We start from the raw sequence: 16,903 nt of genomic DNA on the forward strand, positions 1-16,903 counted from the left end.
TGCAATAAAGATGTTGTTAAGTGCAGTTTTCTTGGCAAGCCATATCCATAATGTGAATTAACAAGGAATTTGTTTAGTGCTGTGGTAGGAGAAGCCAGCGCAATGGATTAAGTTGCTAATGAAGTCTTAATATTAGTCATATTTTCCATCCTCACTCAGACTCAAACTCAGAAGTTTTATTCTGGGACCAAATTACCAAACCTGGATAGGTGAATCTACATGTGCAGCTTTTATGAATTTGAAATCATGGCTCTTTTGTTATTCTATTAGACAGGGTGTTGATATTCTTAGCCTGAATTAACTGTCGGGAGGTGTCACCAATATGGGTGGCAATTGGCAAGGTCTGCTTCTAGAAGAGGTTTTACAGCACACACACACAAAATAAAACTTATAGCATATTTACCTTGTCCGGAGGTTTCCAGGGCTGGGTAGCCCATCATATACAGACAAGATGTCAAAGTCCTCCTCTAGGGCAAAGCCTTGAAACACCAACTGTATCCGGTTGTGCTCCGCTGCCACGATGACCCACGTACAGTTGGCATAGTTGGGATAACCGTAAGGGTATCCGGGGCTCTCTATTGTCCCATTGGGATTGTGTAGTGTGTAACTGCAGTTCTGAGCTGCGAAGAGAGAGCGAGAGAGAGAGAGAGAGAGAAATAGTCAGTTATTAAAAGGCTGAAAGACATGTTAAAGCAGAACAGCTAGCAGAGTGCTTAAGCGTTAAAGATTCTCCAAATAATAAAAAAAAAAACACTTCTACACCCAAGTAAGGAAATTATACAAATGCACACCCACAGTCAAACATTTTGCACTAAATGCAGCTACATCCATTATCACCTACAGCATAAGCCATTAATATTGCAGCACTAAATGGCTCACCCCCTCTCTCAGCTTTCCCCACCTCTACCACCTCCATCATCACACGCTTGTTCATCACACACAGCACTGGTCCTACCACCACATTAATAATAGGTTCCCACGTTAATACATGGCATAGCTGGAGAAGAGCAGTCAAGGGGACAAGAGGGGAGAGGAGGAGATGTACTTGATTGCTACATTAATTGAACTCATCTTGCATTTTTTTTTTCAGCAGCCACTTAAACTGCCTTCAATCTGAGATTTTAATTGTATCCGTACAAGGCTCGGGGTGGATGTAAGAAGCGTTAGCTATATGTCTGTGAGCGTTTTCAATCCCCAAGCTAAATGACTTGTCTTCAACTGATCTGAGCACAGCCAAGACTTTTAATCAATGTTAGGATTTGGCTGTAATTAATCACTAATGAGGAGTGATGTGTCATTGCACTAGCTATATTATGTGCAACTCTGCATTTTGTGTGTGCTTTCTGAGTTAATTTACAAATTAACATGTTTGTGCACATATCATTCAATAGTTGTACTGTATTTTTACAGAATAGTTTTATTTATTTATTTATTTATTTGAGTGGTAATGGCTGTCTTTTCAAAAAACAAAACAAAAAAGAAACAGAAAATGTATTTAGACAGCTCAATGTGAACAGTTAGCTGTAAATCCCTGCCCTTGTTATAACAAGAAGATATAATCTGAACATACTCGTGGCCACATCAAAGCAAGCTGAATGAATATATCCTCGCACATGATGTTTATACAAATGAAGTGTACTTCCCTTTTGTTCACTTCAGCCAAAAAACCTGCATCATAATGTACCCTGATTAAAATGTAATTAGGAGAATATAATTGCAGGACATCTGTTATCCACATAACCCACATTATTCAACAACACAGAGAATGCAACACTTGCAGTAGATACAATATTTGTTTTGTTCATTTATATGCATAGATGCACAGGGCAAATGTCTGTGATAAATCAATGCATACTACCTGAGGGCAATAAAAAAATGGGACAGTAAAAAAATCAGGAATATTGAGTAAACATATTGCAGCTTTGAGACATGTAAAAGTGGTGGCTGCTTTGATGGGGGGTTGGATGTGTATCACTTATCGAATGGTTGTGAAACATGTGGATTCTGTTCTACTTTGTATACACTCTCTGATGGGTAGGACAAACTCAAAGCCCAAAAATCACTCTGAAATATGCCTCATTTCTGAGAAACCAGCAGGGATTTACAGGTAATAAGGTACCAAGCATGAAGATGGCCAGATGTTTTTTTTTTGTTTGTTTTTTTTGTTTTTTTGTATGCTTCTAAGTCTCACTCAATGCTAAAATAATAACAATTTAAAAAAAAAAAAAAAAAAAAAAAAAAAAAAAAACCTTTTTGCATAGGCAAGGGATGATTACTGGTTAACCAGACAAGCAAATGCTGTTTTGTTCTCACGGTAATAATCACGCTTGATGTCAAAGATTTCAGGGGCTACACGCCACATCAGGGTGTTTATGAATCCTGAATTGCTGCTGAAAAAATATCCATCCCCACTTACTCTTCCAAAAGGGAGCGAGAAATACTTTTTTAGGAGGGAGAAGGGGAAAAGCAGATCGTTTCAGACGGTTAAGATATAGACTGTCTGGATGGCATCAGCAGCTTGAGGTTAATCCAGTCACAGTATATCTGTCATTGTGCCACTGTTGACTCCCAGGGGCCTGTCTGGTCCAAAAACAGGCAGAAGCCTCTCAACCGTCACTTTTCAGTGCTTCATGTGCGCTTGACCTCTTCTGAAAGATGCTAATGTGGGTGCACTCGAACACAGACAACTTGGAGTAGGATTAAACTACACGTATCATGGTGCATCTAGAGTTTAGCTCTTTGCTTACCATAAAGATCTGAAAGTGAATTCTTGGGATGCATAAAAAGAAATTATGTACTCCTTTTCCCCTCTTCTTAAGAAGAATTTAAGAAGAAAAGAGAAGAACAAAAAGGATCAAAGTAAGAGATGTCCTCATCTGATTTTTCATTAAAGCCTTTAAATAGGCTCAGCAAGTGAGCATCCAGCCTCCCAATTACCATCAGGTCAATACTAATATCCAGGTAAAACCCCCACATCTAACTCTCCCACCTGACTTTCTTACCCACAACCTAGTCAATAATCTCCTCATCATCTCCCTCATTACACCGTCTCAGTCAGACAATGCCAATCAGCAGCTCATACTGTAGAGCAGACTGATTGCAGAGCTTGATGGGGATCAAAGGGGACTACCAACCTATTGTACTGAGTAAAGATGAGCGGAGTGGACTGTGTTATAAAACAATACCAAAGAGGTTAGGGCAGCTGAATTGTTATTAATCACTTTCAGCATAAAATTGAAGAAATAATTGATTTCGTGACTCTTGAGGTGCTACCGGCTGAAGTGAAAACATTACAAAGAGAGACCAAGGGAGTGTGTTCTGCAAATAAATAAAAAGGTTTTCACACACAGTGCACATGCTATTGCAGGATGAAACACACCTCACGTTGATATACGACAGGTGATCAACCGGGCAGGAACTCAGGCTCTATGTTTTAGGATACAATTAAGCGAAGCAAAAAAAAAAAAAAAAAAAAGCAATGATGAAGGACAGGTCTGTTGCCAGAGCTCAGCTAAATGCTGTTTTGAATTGTAAGCAGCAGTGCCAAGTGACCGGCTCCTATATCAATAATGATCCATACAATCTTGGACAAAAGACCAAGTTAGAGCATTAAGAGAAGCTGCCTTTTTTGGCTGCATCCAAAAACAGTTATATTCTTGATGAAAAGTGGTCAGACTCTGATTCAGAATTGAATTGCAGAAAAACAGACACTTGAAAATGCATTTCTGCGGCCATTAAGGACCAATTTACAACATTATCGCATTTGATTTTCATATCAGGGAGTGATAACAGGGATGTTTGCCAGATGTTTCTGCTGCACTGTGAAGTCATACTCAAGTAGATCCTGCACTCGGGGCTTGGATGAAGTATTTAAGGCTTGCCCAGGATGCATTATGAAATTAGCATCTGGGAGCTGGTGACCTACTCTGAAGGCCTTCGGCGTAAATCTGCAGGGAAGAGCCCATCCTGCAGTTGACTCTACTGACACACCATAAAGACCCCATAAAGACACTGCTGGCAGTGCTGTTTTAGCCACCGGTAAAGTAGAAGGTCATGTTTTCTCATATTGTGTAAATTCTGGTGAACCAATGAATACTGAACAGCAGCATATATGCTAGTTCAGCAATTAGGAAATGGCCATAGTTTTTAAGTGGTTAGCATATTTCATCCTCCATCATGTCGTTGGGAAATGTTTGCTGTAGGCTTGTAGTGGAATGTTAACTGTGTGGATGTTCAACAGATACGTTGTCCACTGCTTAGCCCGCTGTGCCACTGGCAGCATCCACTTGGCACTTAGCATCTCCGGTGTGCAGGCTGCCAAATGAGTGTACAGGGAGAGGTGTGACCTTGCTGGGGCAGCACTCCAGGTTCTACCTGTGCCTGTGTTTGTGTGCAGGTACTGTTGTTTGCTTTGCTAGTCCAGTTGTTCAGTAGCAGGCATACAGAGATGTGGCGGCACGCCGTGACACTTTGATGAATCGATGGTCACTGTGCTGCACTCGGGCAGGACGGCAACCCCTCAGAGAGGAAGGAGACAAGAAGAGACCAAAGGAGAAAGAGAGAGGCGGGGCTAAGGGCAAACACAAAGCAGACAGACACAAAGCAGACCGAATCTATGGACATATGAGAAAATAGATTTGGAAGACATGATGTGAGGAATAATAGAAGCAAAGGTGAAATGAGGTCCAAACTGCAGGGAAATAAAAAATAGTAGTGAGGAATGAAAGTGTGCGAGAAAGAACAAGTGAGGGCGACAAGAGAAGAGGTACCAGCCAATGGGGGGTGAATGACTGGGACAGAGGAAGAACACTGTGTAAGGGGGCTATTTTTTACCTGTTTTGCTGAGGTCACAGACAGCTATTGTGACATTCACAGCAAGATAGCGCTTAATCTGCACTGCTGGCAAAACCTAGAGGTTTGTTTTGAGGGAGACCTCATCAGTGGCATGTGTGTGTGTGCTGTTGTGTTTATGTAAGTAAAGTGAGACAAGGGTATACATGTGTCTGTATGTGGAGGTATCATTTGTCTACACATGTATGAGTGTAATCCCTATCCCCTAAGTGAGAATAGTGTCTGATATCTGTATGTAACTCCTCTGCTGAGATACAGTTACACTCCCCACAGTGACTATTAATAGGAGGAAATTTCATTAAAGTGAACCCAATCCCAACATCACAGTCTCATAATACCATAAAGATGCAAACAATACCAGCAATACAGAAGTACAAATCTTCTTTCTGGACTCCATCTGTTTTTTGGGGTTTTTTGGTTTTGTTTTGGGGAATTTTTTTTTTTTTTTTTTTTTTTTTTTTTTCGGTTTCCTTATCCCTCTCTCTATATATCTCGTCTCCTCATCTATGATTCAAGACTGCCTTTGAACAAAAGACAAAGACACAGAGACAATAAAAGAAGTGTCTTATGTCTTATGTTGTGCAAGATGAATACAACTCAAGATAATGAGTCTTTTTCCAAGTTTAAAGGGATGCTTCTCCCCATAATCAAACGTAGATATTTTTCCTCTGTCCTTTAACGTTTACATCCTGTCATACTGTCACTATCACGCGTCTCTTGTTATCATATCACTTTCTTGAACAAAGAGATATTGTAGCGAGGTACAGTTCAGTAGAAGGATTCTTAAATTTCCTATTCCACACTTTCCATAACATCAACTTTATGGTTAAAAACACTGGGTCATGCACTCTTAATCTTTAAATTCAGGTGTTTTCCATCTCAATGCCACAGGTGTTTAAAACCAAGCACCTAGCCATGCAGACAAACATTAGTGAAGTAAGAAAGAGTCATCCTGAAGAGCTCACTGAATTCAGGCTTGGTGCTATAATAGGATGCCACCATTGCAATAAGTCAAATGATGAAATTTGCTCCATCCTAGATATTCCAGGTTGAAAGTGTAGGAACCACAGCAACTCAGCTCTGAAGTGGCAGACCACATAAAGTTACAGAGCAGGGTTGCTGAGTGTTTAGGTGCAAGGTATGTAAAAGTCACCAACACTCTGCTGACTCAATAAATAGAGTCCAGACCTCCTCTGGCATTAACATCAACACAAAAACTGTGTGCTGGGAGCTTCATGGCATGGGTTTCCCTATAGGTGTAATATGTAGGTGGCCCAGTGCTTTCACGCATATGAACTCTGTATTATAATGTGCCTAAAATACAGCTTTTATTTATTCCCAAGACAAATTAAAAAATTATATACGTGGAAAGTATGGGACAGTCTGTAGAAAAAAGCATCCCACTGGAGTAAATGTGGAAAAATTTCCAACTAAAAAAATGTTTCCCTTTGAGTTTATTTGCTTACATTTGCTTTGTATATTATTGTAATTTATTCACATATAACTTAGCCAGTGACTACTCTCCAAAAAACCCATTGTTTAGTGTGTGTGCCAATAACTGCTCCCTGGTGGAAAGATAAACCCTTCCGCCCCATAGATCCTCTCAGCACCACCATTTGTCTCTTGATGTGTCAGCACAGTAGCACGTCTTGACCGCATCATATCTGAATTAACCTTGCAATGGCCGCCATTAAAATGGAAATGTGTGAGCTTAGTGATCCAGCTCACCCCCATACATTTAGCTAATGTCGATGCCTGGACGACACCACCCGCCGTTACAGGAAAGCCAAATGCAGTGGAAGGTGCTAGTGATAGGCTACAGCCCGTCTTAGCCCTCCCTTCCACAGGTTGTTTCCACTGGGCTGAATGGTAATTTTTTTTTCCTTAAAAGGGCAGACAAAACAAGTTTCCATTTCCATAATGGCGCACATTCGGAGCTTGGAATGGCTTCCTGCTGCATGAATGTGTCAGGTAAAATACAGTAGTGATTTCTCTGAGTGCATACAGAGTGGATACTCAAGGAAACAGATGTGTGAATGCATTTATTAACATACACGCTAAACTGTAAATCACGGAACACATGCTGAGAATACGACTGCTAATGATGCAGCGTTGTCCTAGTTGCAGCAACTACACTGCAAGCTCTATGAAAGGATCTGTTGATGCCTATGGCACCCAAAGTTAATACATACCCCCCCCCCCCCCCCCCCCCCCAAAAAAAAAAAAAAAAAAACATCACAAAAACTCACTGTCAAGGCAACGTAGCTGCAGGGTGAAACGTGTGGGGTGAGAAAACAAACAACACCCACATGTAAAGATGAAGCCAACGATTAAAGTGTTGAAGAAAGTGGGTGCATGCTAAAAAGACACCGAAGATAGACGCATGCAGAAATGCACATTTGCATGAATGCACGCACACATTCCTGCCTGTTATCAGGGCTGGCAAAAGAAGCACAATGGAGCATGTGTTCTCTCAGACAGAGGAAGAGAAGGGGGAAGCCAGGCAGTTCCTTCCAGCTGGGTCATATTTAACCAGCAGTATTATCATGCCAGCCAAAAGGACCTGCACAACAGCCACCCACCCAAAAAAAAAAAAAAAAAGGCTTATGCTTCACTAGCTGTTTAGCACATTTTAGACATCAATTCCATAGAGATCACTGTTTTAGGTAGTCTTCAACATTTTATTCCACTTGTTCCATTCTCTTCTTATCAGTACATCAGTACTTAACAGCCCTACGGAAAATTGGTGTTACTGTGAGCAACACAGCTCCTCAGCAACCTACGCGCCAAGTTAATCAATAGAAAATAGCCCATTCAGAGTCAAAGACATGCTGATACGGTTCTTTCAGAAAGACCCCTGTCTTAGCTGGAGAATGTATTCAACATGGGTGCAAATCGGCCTCCCACACAAAACACGGTGAGGCTGCCTGCCTGAAGAATTGCACATGTGTGTTTAAGCTTTGTACACGCATGTGCATTTTTATTGATGAGTGGAAGATGAGTAAAAAGAAAAGAAGTGCAGTTCAGTGTCATTCACTGCTCTTGACACAGAAGCTGCATGCTGTTCCCATGACAACAGTGTAACAGGAAAACACACATGAAGACAAATCCCTTTCCTCAAGCATTTTTTTTTTATTACTTGAGTACACTCTACCCCACACAGGTGTGCACATGCAGCACGTGTCTGTTCACACCTATGTACGCACACGCACGTGCGCCGCAAATTATTTCAGTTTTCGTTCGCGGCCTTCTTGGGGAAAAAGCACAATTACGTGTGAGACTAATGTGTGAAACAGCGAAAGTCAATTATCAACTCATTGTCATTCTCCTCACATCTCTGAGCTCAGCTCTTTGAGTTACATTAGACCCCACATATTCTGCAGAGATAATCTCACTTACATTCTCCAATGCATTTGCACCTACATTGTATAAGAAATCAGGGGAAATGACACCAACAGCATCCACAGGAGGAGGAATAATGCTGTTGTTGATGTGTTACATTTTTTGACAGCATTCTTCTGGGCAAGATGCACGTACGTGTGTGGCATTCATGAGCATTCGATCCTTTCTGAGTAATGTATATTAAAACCAGAGAGGAAGCACTGTTCCAAAGGTCAGGTCATGACTGTCCCAGTAAGACCATTCCATCACTGAGAGACGGATGAGCAGACAATCAATCTGCCTCCCTTCAGCTAACTATGGCGCACTTTAACCTTTCAACTGAGAGCCCAACAGCCCCTCGAGGAAGTCTCAAGTCAACTGTTAGACCACATTCACAATCAATGAGCTGCATGCACTACTTTCACATAATTATAATTTATAGTGAAATAAAATAAAATGTCACTACTACTCATAAAGTTACATAGACACTGGATTTCCACATTGGATTTTGAAAGTTTGTATCTACACATATGTGCAAATTACAGCTATTAAGTTGTTCAAACTGTGAGACAGGAAAATATGTTTTAGCGGTTTATATCTAAGTCTGCAATTATTAAATAACACTATTACATCAGTATTCTAAAACATTTCAGGCACAAGATTGCATCTAATTTGGACTGTTATTGGATGTCATCAATATTAATGTTTTTTTTCTTTGTTTTTTTATAAATGTCCAATTAGATGAAAAATGATTAAAGAAATAATTAAGAGAATACTTTCCACTCACCTGTATTCTTTAGGAATTTATTTTCTCACCAGAACATGAAACACAAGGTAGCAGAAAACCCAGGCTAAACAGGCTAAACTGGGTTTGTTCATCTGAAAAACTGAGGCGACCGAACTCTACAAGACACACCGATGGAACTTGTTAGCCGTGAAGAACTGTGACTACAAAGAAACTCAAGTACAACATTCTCTTAAAGTAACAATTTAATATTTTTGGGAGGAAAAGGGTTTACAGTGGGGGAAGAAAGAAATAAACAGTCTCTAATTTATATGGTAGTTTCATTTTAATACAGAGAGACAGAATTCCAGGTATTACAATCTAGAAAAAACACATTAGATAAATGTTATAAACTGCATGTCATTGAGTGAAATAAGCACACAGCCAATCTGTAGGAGGCAGAATACTGACTGGGTTGTAGGGGATCAAATACTTTTTTCACTCTGTGACATGCAAATCAGTTTATAACTTTTATCTGATGTGTTGTTTCTAGATTCTTTTGCTTGATATTCTGTCTCCATTGAAATTAGACTACCATAAAATCAGAGAATGTTCTTTTTTTTTTTGTAAGTGAGCAAACTTACAAATTCAGCAGGAGATCAAAGAGCATGTGAGGACCACAGATTATGATATGTTGATGAAATTTGGAGATCTGGAGCAAAAATAGGCAAAATAAACATTAGTGATTCGAAGTGGGTGGACAGCAAGTGCAAGTAAATAAGCTCCACTTTAAGGCTCCACAGAGTGCTGGAAGCAACTATGGGAGCAAAAGATGCCCTTGACTGACCTAAAGCTGAAGGGTGTGTCTCCTTTCTCTTCTTGACTTTTTTAACTTTCATTTATTGGTCATTATAAATGCGATTAATGATTTATAGGCAAATAGCTAATATTGGCTATCAGTAAATGGAAATTACTGATGTGGTAACATGGTTGAAAAGCAGGGCTTTAAGCAGCTGCTTAAAAAGCTCGACCAACTTCAATTTTATTTTGTGACAATACTGATTAAGTTGCTTCAGTTATTGTTAAGCTGAAGTGTTAAGCAGACATGTTATTCTTTTACTTATAATTTCCAGGGAAAACAATACTTAAGTTACTTTTGTGCCTATATTTTACTTATGCTGTGTCACTGCAATTGTACTATAATGCTGCTGCTGGCACCTTGATAGATTCACGGTTCAAAATTAGGTAGTCTACTGTCAATAACAGCAACTCATTGGAAAAGGGTGGAAAATGCCCTTCATGAGGCTTTACTGCCCACCTCTAATAACAAACAAATAAATTGTTGTTAAAAAAAATTGACACAGCAATCAGGCAAGCAGCTGCACAGCCTTTTAGAATTTACTCAACCTAGGGGATGATATGCGTGTAGTGCGTTGTGTTAGGACAGTTCAATCAGAGTGATTATTATTCAGATCCACTTGTGTGCTCCAGTTAACAGTAATATGCTATTAATATTAATATGCTATCAATTTAAAAACACCTCATGTGTTATTGGAGCAGCTAATCAGGCTTGTCATAAGTTGAATTCAAAGTCAGAGTCATTCATTTTTTTTTTTTTTTAAGTATGTGTTATTTCACTGGTTTGCTTGTTGTAGAAAGACATCATTTACACTACACGCTCCATTACATTTCAATACTTTGGCTTTTATGTTTATGTGTTTGAATGTATTGAATTATTACCACAAAGCCAGCAGCAAAGTTGGTGAACACAAGCCCAAATAGCACTTAGCAGAAAAAATGCGATGGTGACTGTGACTCAGCTGGAGAAATGGAAAGCACATCCATTTCCAGTGCATTTACACTGGGTTGTTTCTTTAATTTTTGCGAATCAGACTGTCAGAATTTCGGCAAGCCTGGCAGCTTTTGGCACATTTGGAAAGCCACGGTGCACAACATCACTACTCTCCAACTTTGGGAGCTAACTTCTGTACCTAAGTACTGCCCTGATTTACCACTGAAAACGTACAAACTACTTTTTCAAATTTTCCTAATTTACCATTTTCATCTGACATTAAATATTAATAAATGTGCCTTTCTCCAAGGTGCTGAACAGTTCCTTTGAAGAACACAAGTCTCCTACTCTAATCAAACAGAATTACCTTCCATCACCGACTGCAATATACTAACAGAGCAACACACGTAGCCTTCTACACCAAAACCTAAATGTGAACAAGTGTAGGAGCAAAAGACACTCTCTCACACATTTATTGCTTCTTCCCTGCCTCGCTGCCACAAAACGTCCACTGACAGACTCCCTATATGCTCAATAGAGAGAGAAGCAGTATAAAGAAGAAAAAGACAAGGACAGGGACAAGATACCTCCTTCTCACTATCTAATCTTCAATCTCTGGGATCACTGATATCTGATAAGAACAGTGTAAATCAGGAAGCTAAAGAAATCCCTGCTTGAGCTTTGTGTCTATACAAGACAGACAGGGCATCTATGTCTATCACTCACTTTGTGAAGATTTACCATAGCTGGAGAAAATTCCCATGCTTGATAACAGGAAGATGAAAATTTGAGCCAAGATAGAGACTTCAATGCTCAAGCTTTTCTCACACACACACACACACACACACACACACACACACACACACACACACATACACACACACACACACACACACACACACACACACACACACACACACACACATATATATATATATATATATATATATATATATATATATATATATGGCTTGTTGTGATGAGTTATTGATATGTTTATTTCACCTTTAGATATGCAGGGAAAATTGATTCAGCATGTATGCTGTTGTTCCTGACATTACAAACCTCACAGCATCTGTATTGTTGTTACAGTAGTTACACATATAATAAGCCACTTGCACCTCAAGAATCATTGTCATATTCTTAAGCAAGCCAATTTGCCATTACCTGTCCAGTCACCACCCAGTGTCTCTAATGGAACTCAAGTGCTACGATGGGAAAAAAAAATGCAGTTTAATAGAAGGACTCAGAGGAGTATGTTGCAGCCTATGAATGTGATGCCTAAGCACTGCCAGAACAGAGCAATACTGCTCAATTTGTATTCCCTGGATAAGTGAATCAGCCAAAATATACATTTATTAATTTAATGTTGTTCTCTGCGACATGCTGAGAGTCGTATCAAAAAGAATCCAGAGTATTTCTTTGGCAAGATTTCCTTTGCTTTGGTTGGGTGTGAAATACTGATTTTAGAACTAGAGCCACAAGATATATATAAATACCATGGTCATATGTATGGATCATATTTAATTAAAGCAAACTTAAATAAATATGATCTTCCTGAGTGCAATTGTACTTTTGGCTACATGCTCTTAAAGTCCAAATGTCTACTTTGTTGTGAGCTTTTGTAAAAGTAGGTGAAGATGGCCATACAGAAGTTGGCTTAAATGCATTTAAGAATGCTTTTTTTGGAAGAGGTGTATGTTTTTGTGTGTGCGTGTGTGTGCACGCGTGTGTTTGTGTGTGTGTGAGTCACTGTAGCTGTTATCACTGTGACGAAGCACAGTGACAGAACTCTGGCCATCTGGAGAAAGATGACGGTATGAATCACTAGAGAGGAGGATGAAGGAAGAAAAGACGAGGTGGCGAGATGGCTGGATGGAGGGAGGATAGGAGGAGAGGGCGCAAGGGGAAGACAGACAGAGGAGCAGGTTGACACAGCGGCAGGTGGGAGGGGAAATAACAGTGTTCAGAAGGAGGGGGCATTGGCATTATCTGGGAGCTGTGTACACATGCACACACAGGTACATGTATGCCCAGGCACATGCATACAGTTTCTCCATGGCACTTTTCGAACTAGCTAAAGACCTGCTTGTCATCACTTTAGTCTAATCATCCTCAAGTGAACGGGGGTGGCAACTCACAAACTCATCCAACCTCACACATACACGTGCCCACAAGCTTACTTACAAGCTGTTAGTTGTTGAAATAGGAGCCTGCTTGATGCCTGATAAGAAAATGAGCCCTCTAAATAGATAATTTACTAAAGAAAAAGGAAATCACCCAGCGCTCAAAAGGCACAGAAACATAGGGCCCAGATTATCTCTCAGCTGGTGTAAGCTTATCCTCCATCTACTCCAACAGTTGTACCCTCTCTCTGCCTCTTATTTCCCCTCACAGTCAGTTCTTTCCTGCTGTTTTTCCCCTTAGTGGCACCTCTTCTCTCTCTTCATCTTGACCACCTCACTCTCTCTCCTCCAATCCACAGCCTTTTCTCTTCCATTCAAATCAAGCAATAAGCATCTGGTTTGCATTCCAACCATTTCTCAGTTTTGAGTAACTTGATCATGTCATCTGTTTCACAGCTCCCGTTCCCCTCCTTTTTATTTTGCTCACTGGTGAATGTGGAGAGCAGATGGGGGAATGGGAAGCAGCGAAGCGTGCAGATAGAAGAGGATTTGAGATTGAGAGTTGCAGGCAGACAGGTGAGAGTGAGGTGAGAAACAAAAAGGGGGAGTGGGATGCACATGCATTCACCAGGAGAGAAAGTGTGACACTTGCCTAAGCTGATAGAGCTGAACAGAAGCCATAAATTGAATTTTTACACATGCAATCAAGTGTTTTCATAAGGCCATGGTTTCTAATCATTTTAGCTTGTTATACTATGCCAGCAAGTAATTAATGTGTATGATGCATAGGCTGCATATAAAAGACACTCTTTGGTTAATGAGGTTCCTTTGTGAAGCCTGGTATTTTTCACTGATGAAATCTTGGTATTTTAAAACCAAGCGTGACAAAGTAGGCCTGTCCTAAAGCATACCCTACTTTATGGGTGTTTTTGTTTTTACTACAATGGGCACAATAATTTACAAAATGAATATCATGTTGCATTCAAGAAGACCTGAAACTGATGACTTAGACCATAAACTCATCAATAAAGTGAGTACTAAGGGAATGAGACAAAAGACCCTATAGACTTTTACACACCTGTTCTTTTTTTTTTTTTTTACACACAGATGATTAGCCCCCTGTTAGAGATGAGAAAAAAAGCAACATTTAAAGGCACTTCACACTGGGTTCACTTTTCAGACATGGAAACTATGTCCATCTTTTATGTACAGTCTATGACATGCCTGCTCTTTGTTTGGACTTCACTCTATCTGTAAAATGTAGAAAAGCTACTAAATCCAACAGAAAGCCAAGAGCAGAACCCTTATGATGTGATCTTGTCAGTTGGGGGATTGAAGTCAGAAGTAAACTAAGAGTTCAAAGCCATGAAAAAAAAAAAAAATGCTGGAGAAGTTTTCATTTTTGAAGCCTTAGCAGAGGTTGCTATGTGGGGAGCTGTCCATGGTGCTGAGGAGAACTTTGGCTGTGTCGCAGATACAGCCGCACCTGTTGCTCTCCTGGGTGTTAAAAAATGTAACCTTACAGTCAGCTTTGACGCTCCTCTTGTTTCAGGAGGGGCAAATTTAATAACTGCATTTAATAAATAATGAAAGGATGAGCGGAAGCGAATGGATGGATGGATGGATGGATGAAATACAAATGCATGAGGGTTTTTTTTTTTTTTTTAAGTAGCTAAACTCTTTTTCAAGTAGGATTTAAAATGAATAAACTTGAGTTTGTGTTAGAGGTTTTCTTGATCAAGGTTATTCTCGCTACTTCTTGGACTGACACCCCCCCCCCCCCCACACACACACACACACACACACACACACACACACACACACACACAATTCGGTCCCGTCTCTTTCTTCAGGAGCCTCATACGAATACAAGCAAATGTCATAAAGTAAAAAGATAAAAAGGAAAGGGGCATCAAGCCCTCCAGTCCTCATAACATTACCGCAAGTTGCATCATGAGCACAACGCCGTGCTTTATATAAAGGAGAGCGTGTCTGAGAGGAGAGCACGACCGAGCGTGATCTTGCGTGTAAATGGACATGCTGAGTGGCTGTCTCATGCGCCGCTGACGAATGATAATACCGGTAGAGTTGGAGTTAGAAAGCCGAAAATGCGCACCGGATAGGGGAGACACGTCATCCTCAATCTCCTTCCTCTACCCCCCCCCCCCCCCCCCCCCCCCTTCTCTTCCCTCCTCGGCCTTTGCATTCTCTGCCCCTCACGTTTAAATGAATGGAGGCTGATAACTGATTATTGAGCGGGGGGTCCGGTGGGACAGCTGGTTTTGATCCCGTGAAGACAGCGCGCTGTTCTATTCAATATTCCTTTGTCAGAAACCTTTCACACGTCTCTAGCTTTGTCTCGAATGGCCCCTGGGAGCGATACTGAGATTAGTACAGTAAAGTAAGACTATTTGATCCATGAACACACCGTAAAAGAACTATCACACTTCTAAGAAGACGGCAGCTGTCAAACACAAGCTTTAAGGGGGTCATTAGCACTTTTATACGTACATGTGTATCAGCCACTCTTGATAAAGTATGTGGATACAGAAATGCCACGAACTCCAGGTCTCCTCTTCCCTCCCCGTTCCGCCCTTTAGCATAGTGTGAGGCTCTGGTGCCGCTCAATGGGAGGATGGGGCAACTGCTGGTGGCTGCAGCACCGGGGATGTACCAGACCACCTCAACGTGTGATAGCCAAACATATTTATCGACACCGTTTAAAGTAATCGTTGTTGGAGGGAGGTGGGGGGAGGCAGATAGATAGTCTAGTCTTCCCTGTTCTTCGTAAATATGTGCAATAAGTTCAAGTCGCTTTATTGGCTCCAAAAGTAGAGTCAAACGGCAAGAAAGTGGGCAATAAAGAGCTCCCTGGGCGCAAATAAAACAAGCAGTCTCCTCCGAATATAGCTGCATTGAGATTTACTCCACAGGAAAGTCGATGGAGATTTGTCACTATCATTAGGGCTGAGCTGAGTGTGTGATAAACCCACGCCTCACCGGCACAGAAACCCGTTTGGGTGGTTGATGACACAAGTTTGAGCAAACGTGGGTGACAAAGTGGGAGTTATTTTGGTAGGAGATTTGAGGGTGACGCTCAACCTTAAAGCACACTTTCACACTTTTCACAGTTCATGAGACCGCTCGGCCCACTTTGTGTATGTGTGTGTGTGTGTGTGTGTGTGTGTGTGTGTGTGTGTGTGTGTGTGTGTGTGTGTGTGTGTGTGTGTGTGTGTGTGTGTGTTGCCGAAAACTGTGACTATTTCCACTCACTTGTGGATTACGAGTTGTCCAAAAAAGGTATGAGTGGGCGAACACAGAGCAATGACTCACTGTCAAATTCATATTGTGGCCATGGCAGTATTCTTGGCTTTTGCTAAAAATAGTGCCCATTCTGTGGTACGGAGCCAAGACAGTGATAAAACGGTTGGCTTTCTTTGCCAAAGGACCTGCTCGGGACGGCAAATATCATTGCGACTCTTCCCCGAAAAGCTTGAGCACTAAATATGGTTTTCGTAACAGATATCAAGTAGAAGAAGAAATATCTGTAACAGACTCTCACATTTCAGGAAGACAGACTGCGAAGACGTGGAAGTAAATTAATAGTAATGATAATCTGTTGAATGCGCGGCTCCGGTTGCGAGATTTCCATTTGCAATTAATCAAGGGCAGAAAACCCAGAGTCAGTTAATTAGCACCCCCCCCCCCCCCCCCCCCCCCACACACACACACACACACACACACACACACACACACACATACACTCACACATGCACGCTAACGAATCTCGCACAGATACAGAGGGACAAAAACTACACGCAATATTTTGTTTATGGGTGGTTACTTGGCAAGTTAAGAATGTCTGGGGATGTGAGACGGAGAAACTGAGAAGGAACAGTCCGAAAGAAGAGTATGACCCACAGTGCGCGCACACACACACACACGCACACACCTTTTGGACTCTGAACAGCATCATAATCAGCTGCCTGCTTGACCACCTCAGTGGATTTCCTCATGCATGCAGCACAT

General features: G+C 41.0%; 1 protein-coding gene across 1 annotated transcript in view; it reads right to left on the minus strand.

Annotated features, from left to right (window-relative positions):
• csmd2 (CUB and Sushi multiple domains 2) overlaps positions 1-16,903 on the minus strand; it is a 263,477-nt gene that overhangs the window by 246,006 nt on the left and 568 nt on the right. The window contains exon 2 of the mRNA XM_030740701.1: positions 404-620. Within this exon, the coding sequence (XP_030596561.1) occupies positions 404-620 (217 nt within the window). The remainder of the gene's footprint in view (positions 1-403; positions 621-16,903) is intronic.

The sequence above is a fragment of the Archocentrus centrarchus genome, chromosome 11, assembly GCF_007364275.1.
Source record: "Archocentrus centrarchus isolate MPI-CPG fArcCen1 chromosome 11, fArcCen1, whole genome shotgun sequence".
In the NCBI taxonomy this organism is placed as follows: domain Eukaryota; kingdom Metazoa; phylum Chordata; class Actinopteri; order Cichliformes; family Cichlidae; genus Archocentrus; species Archocentrus centrarchus.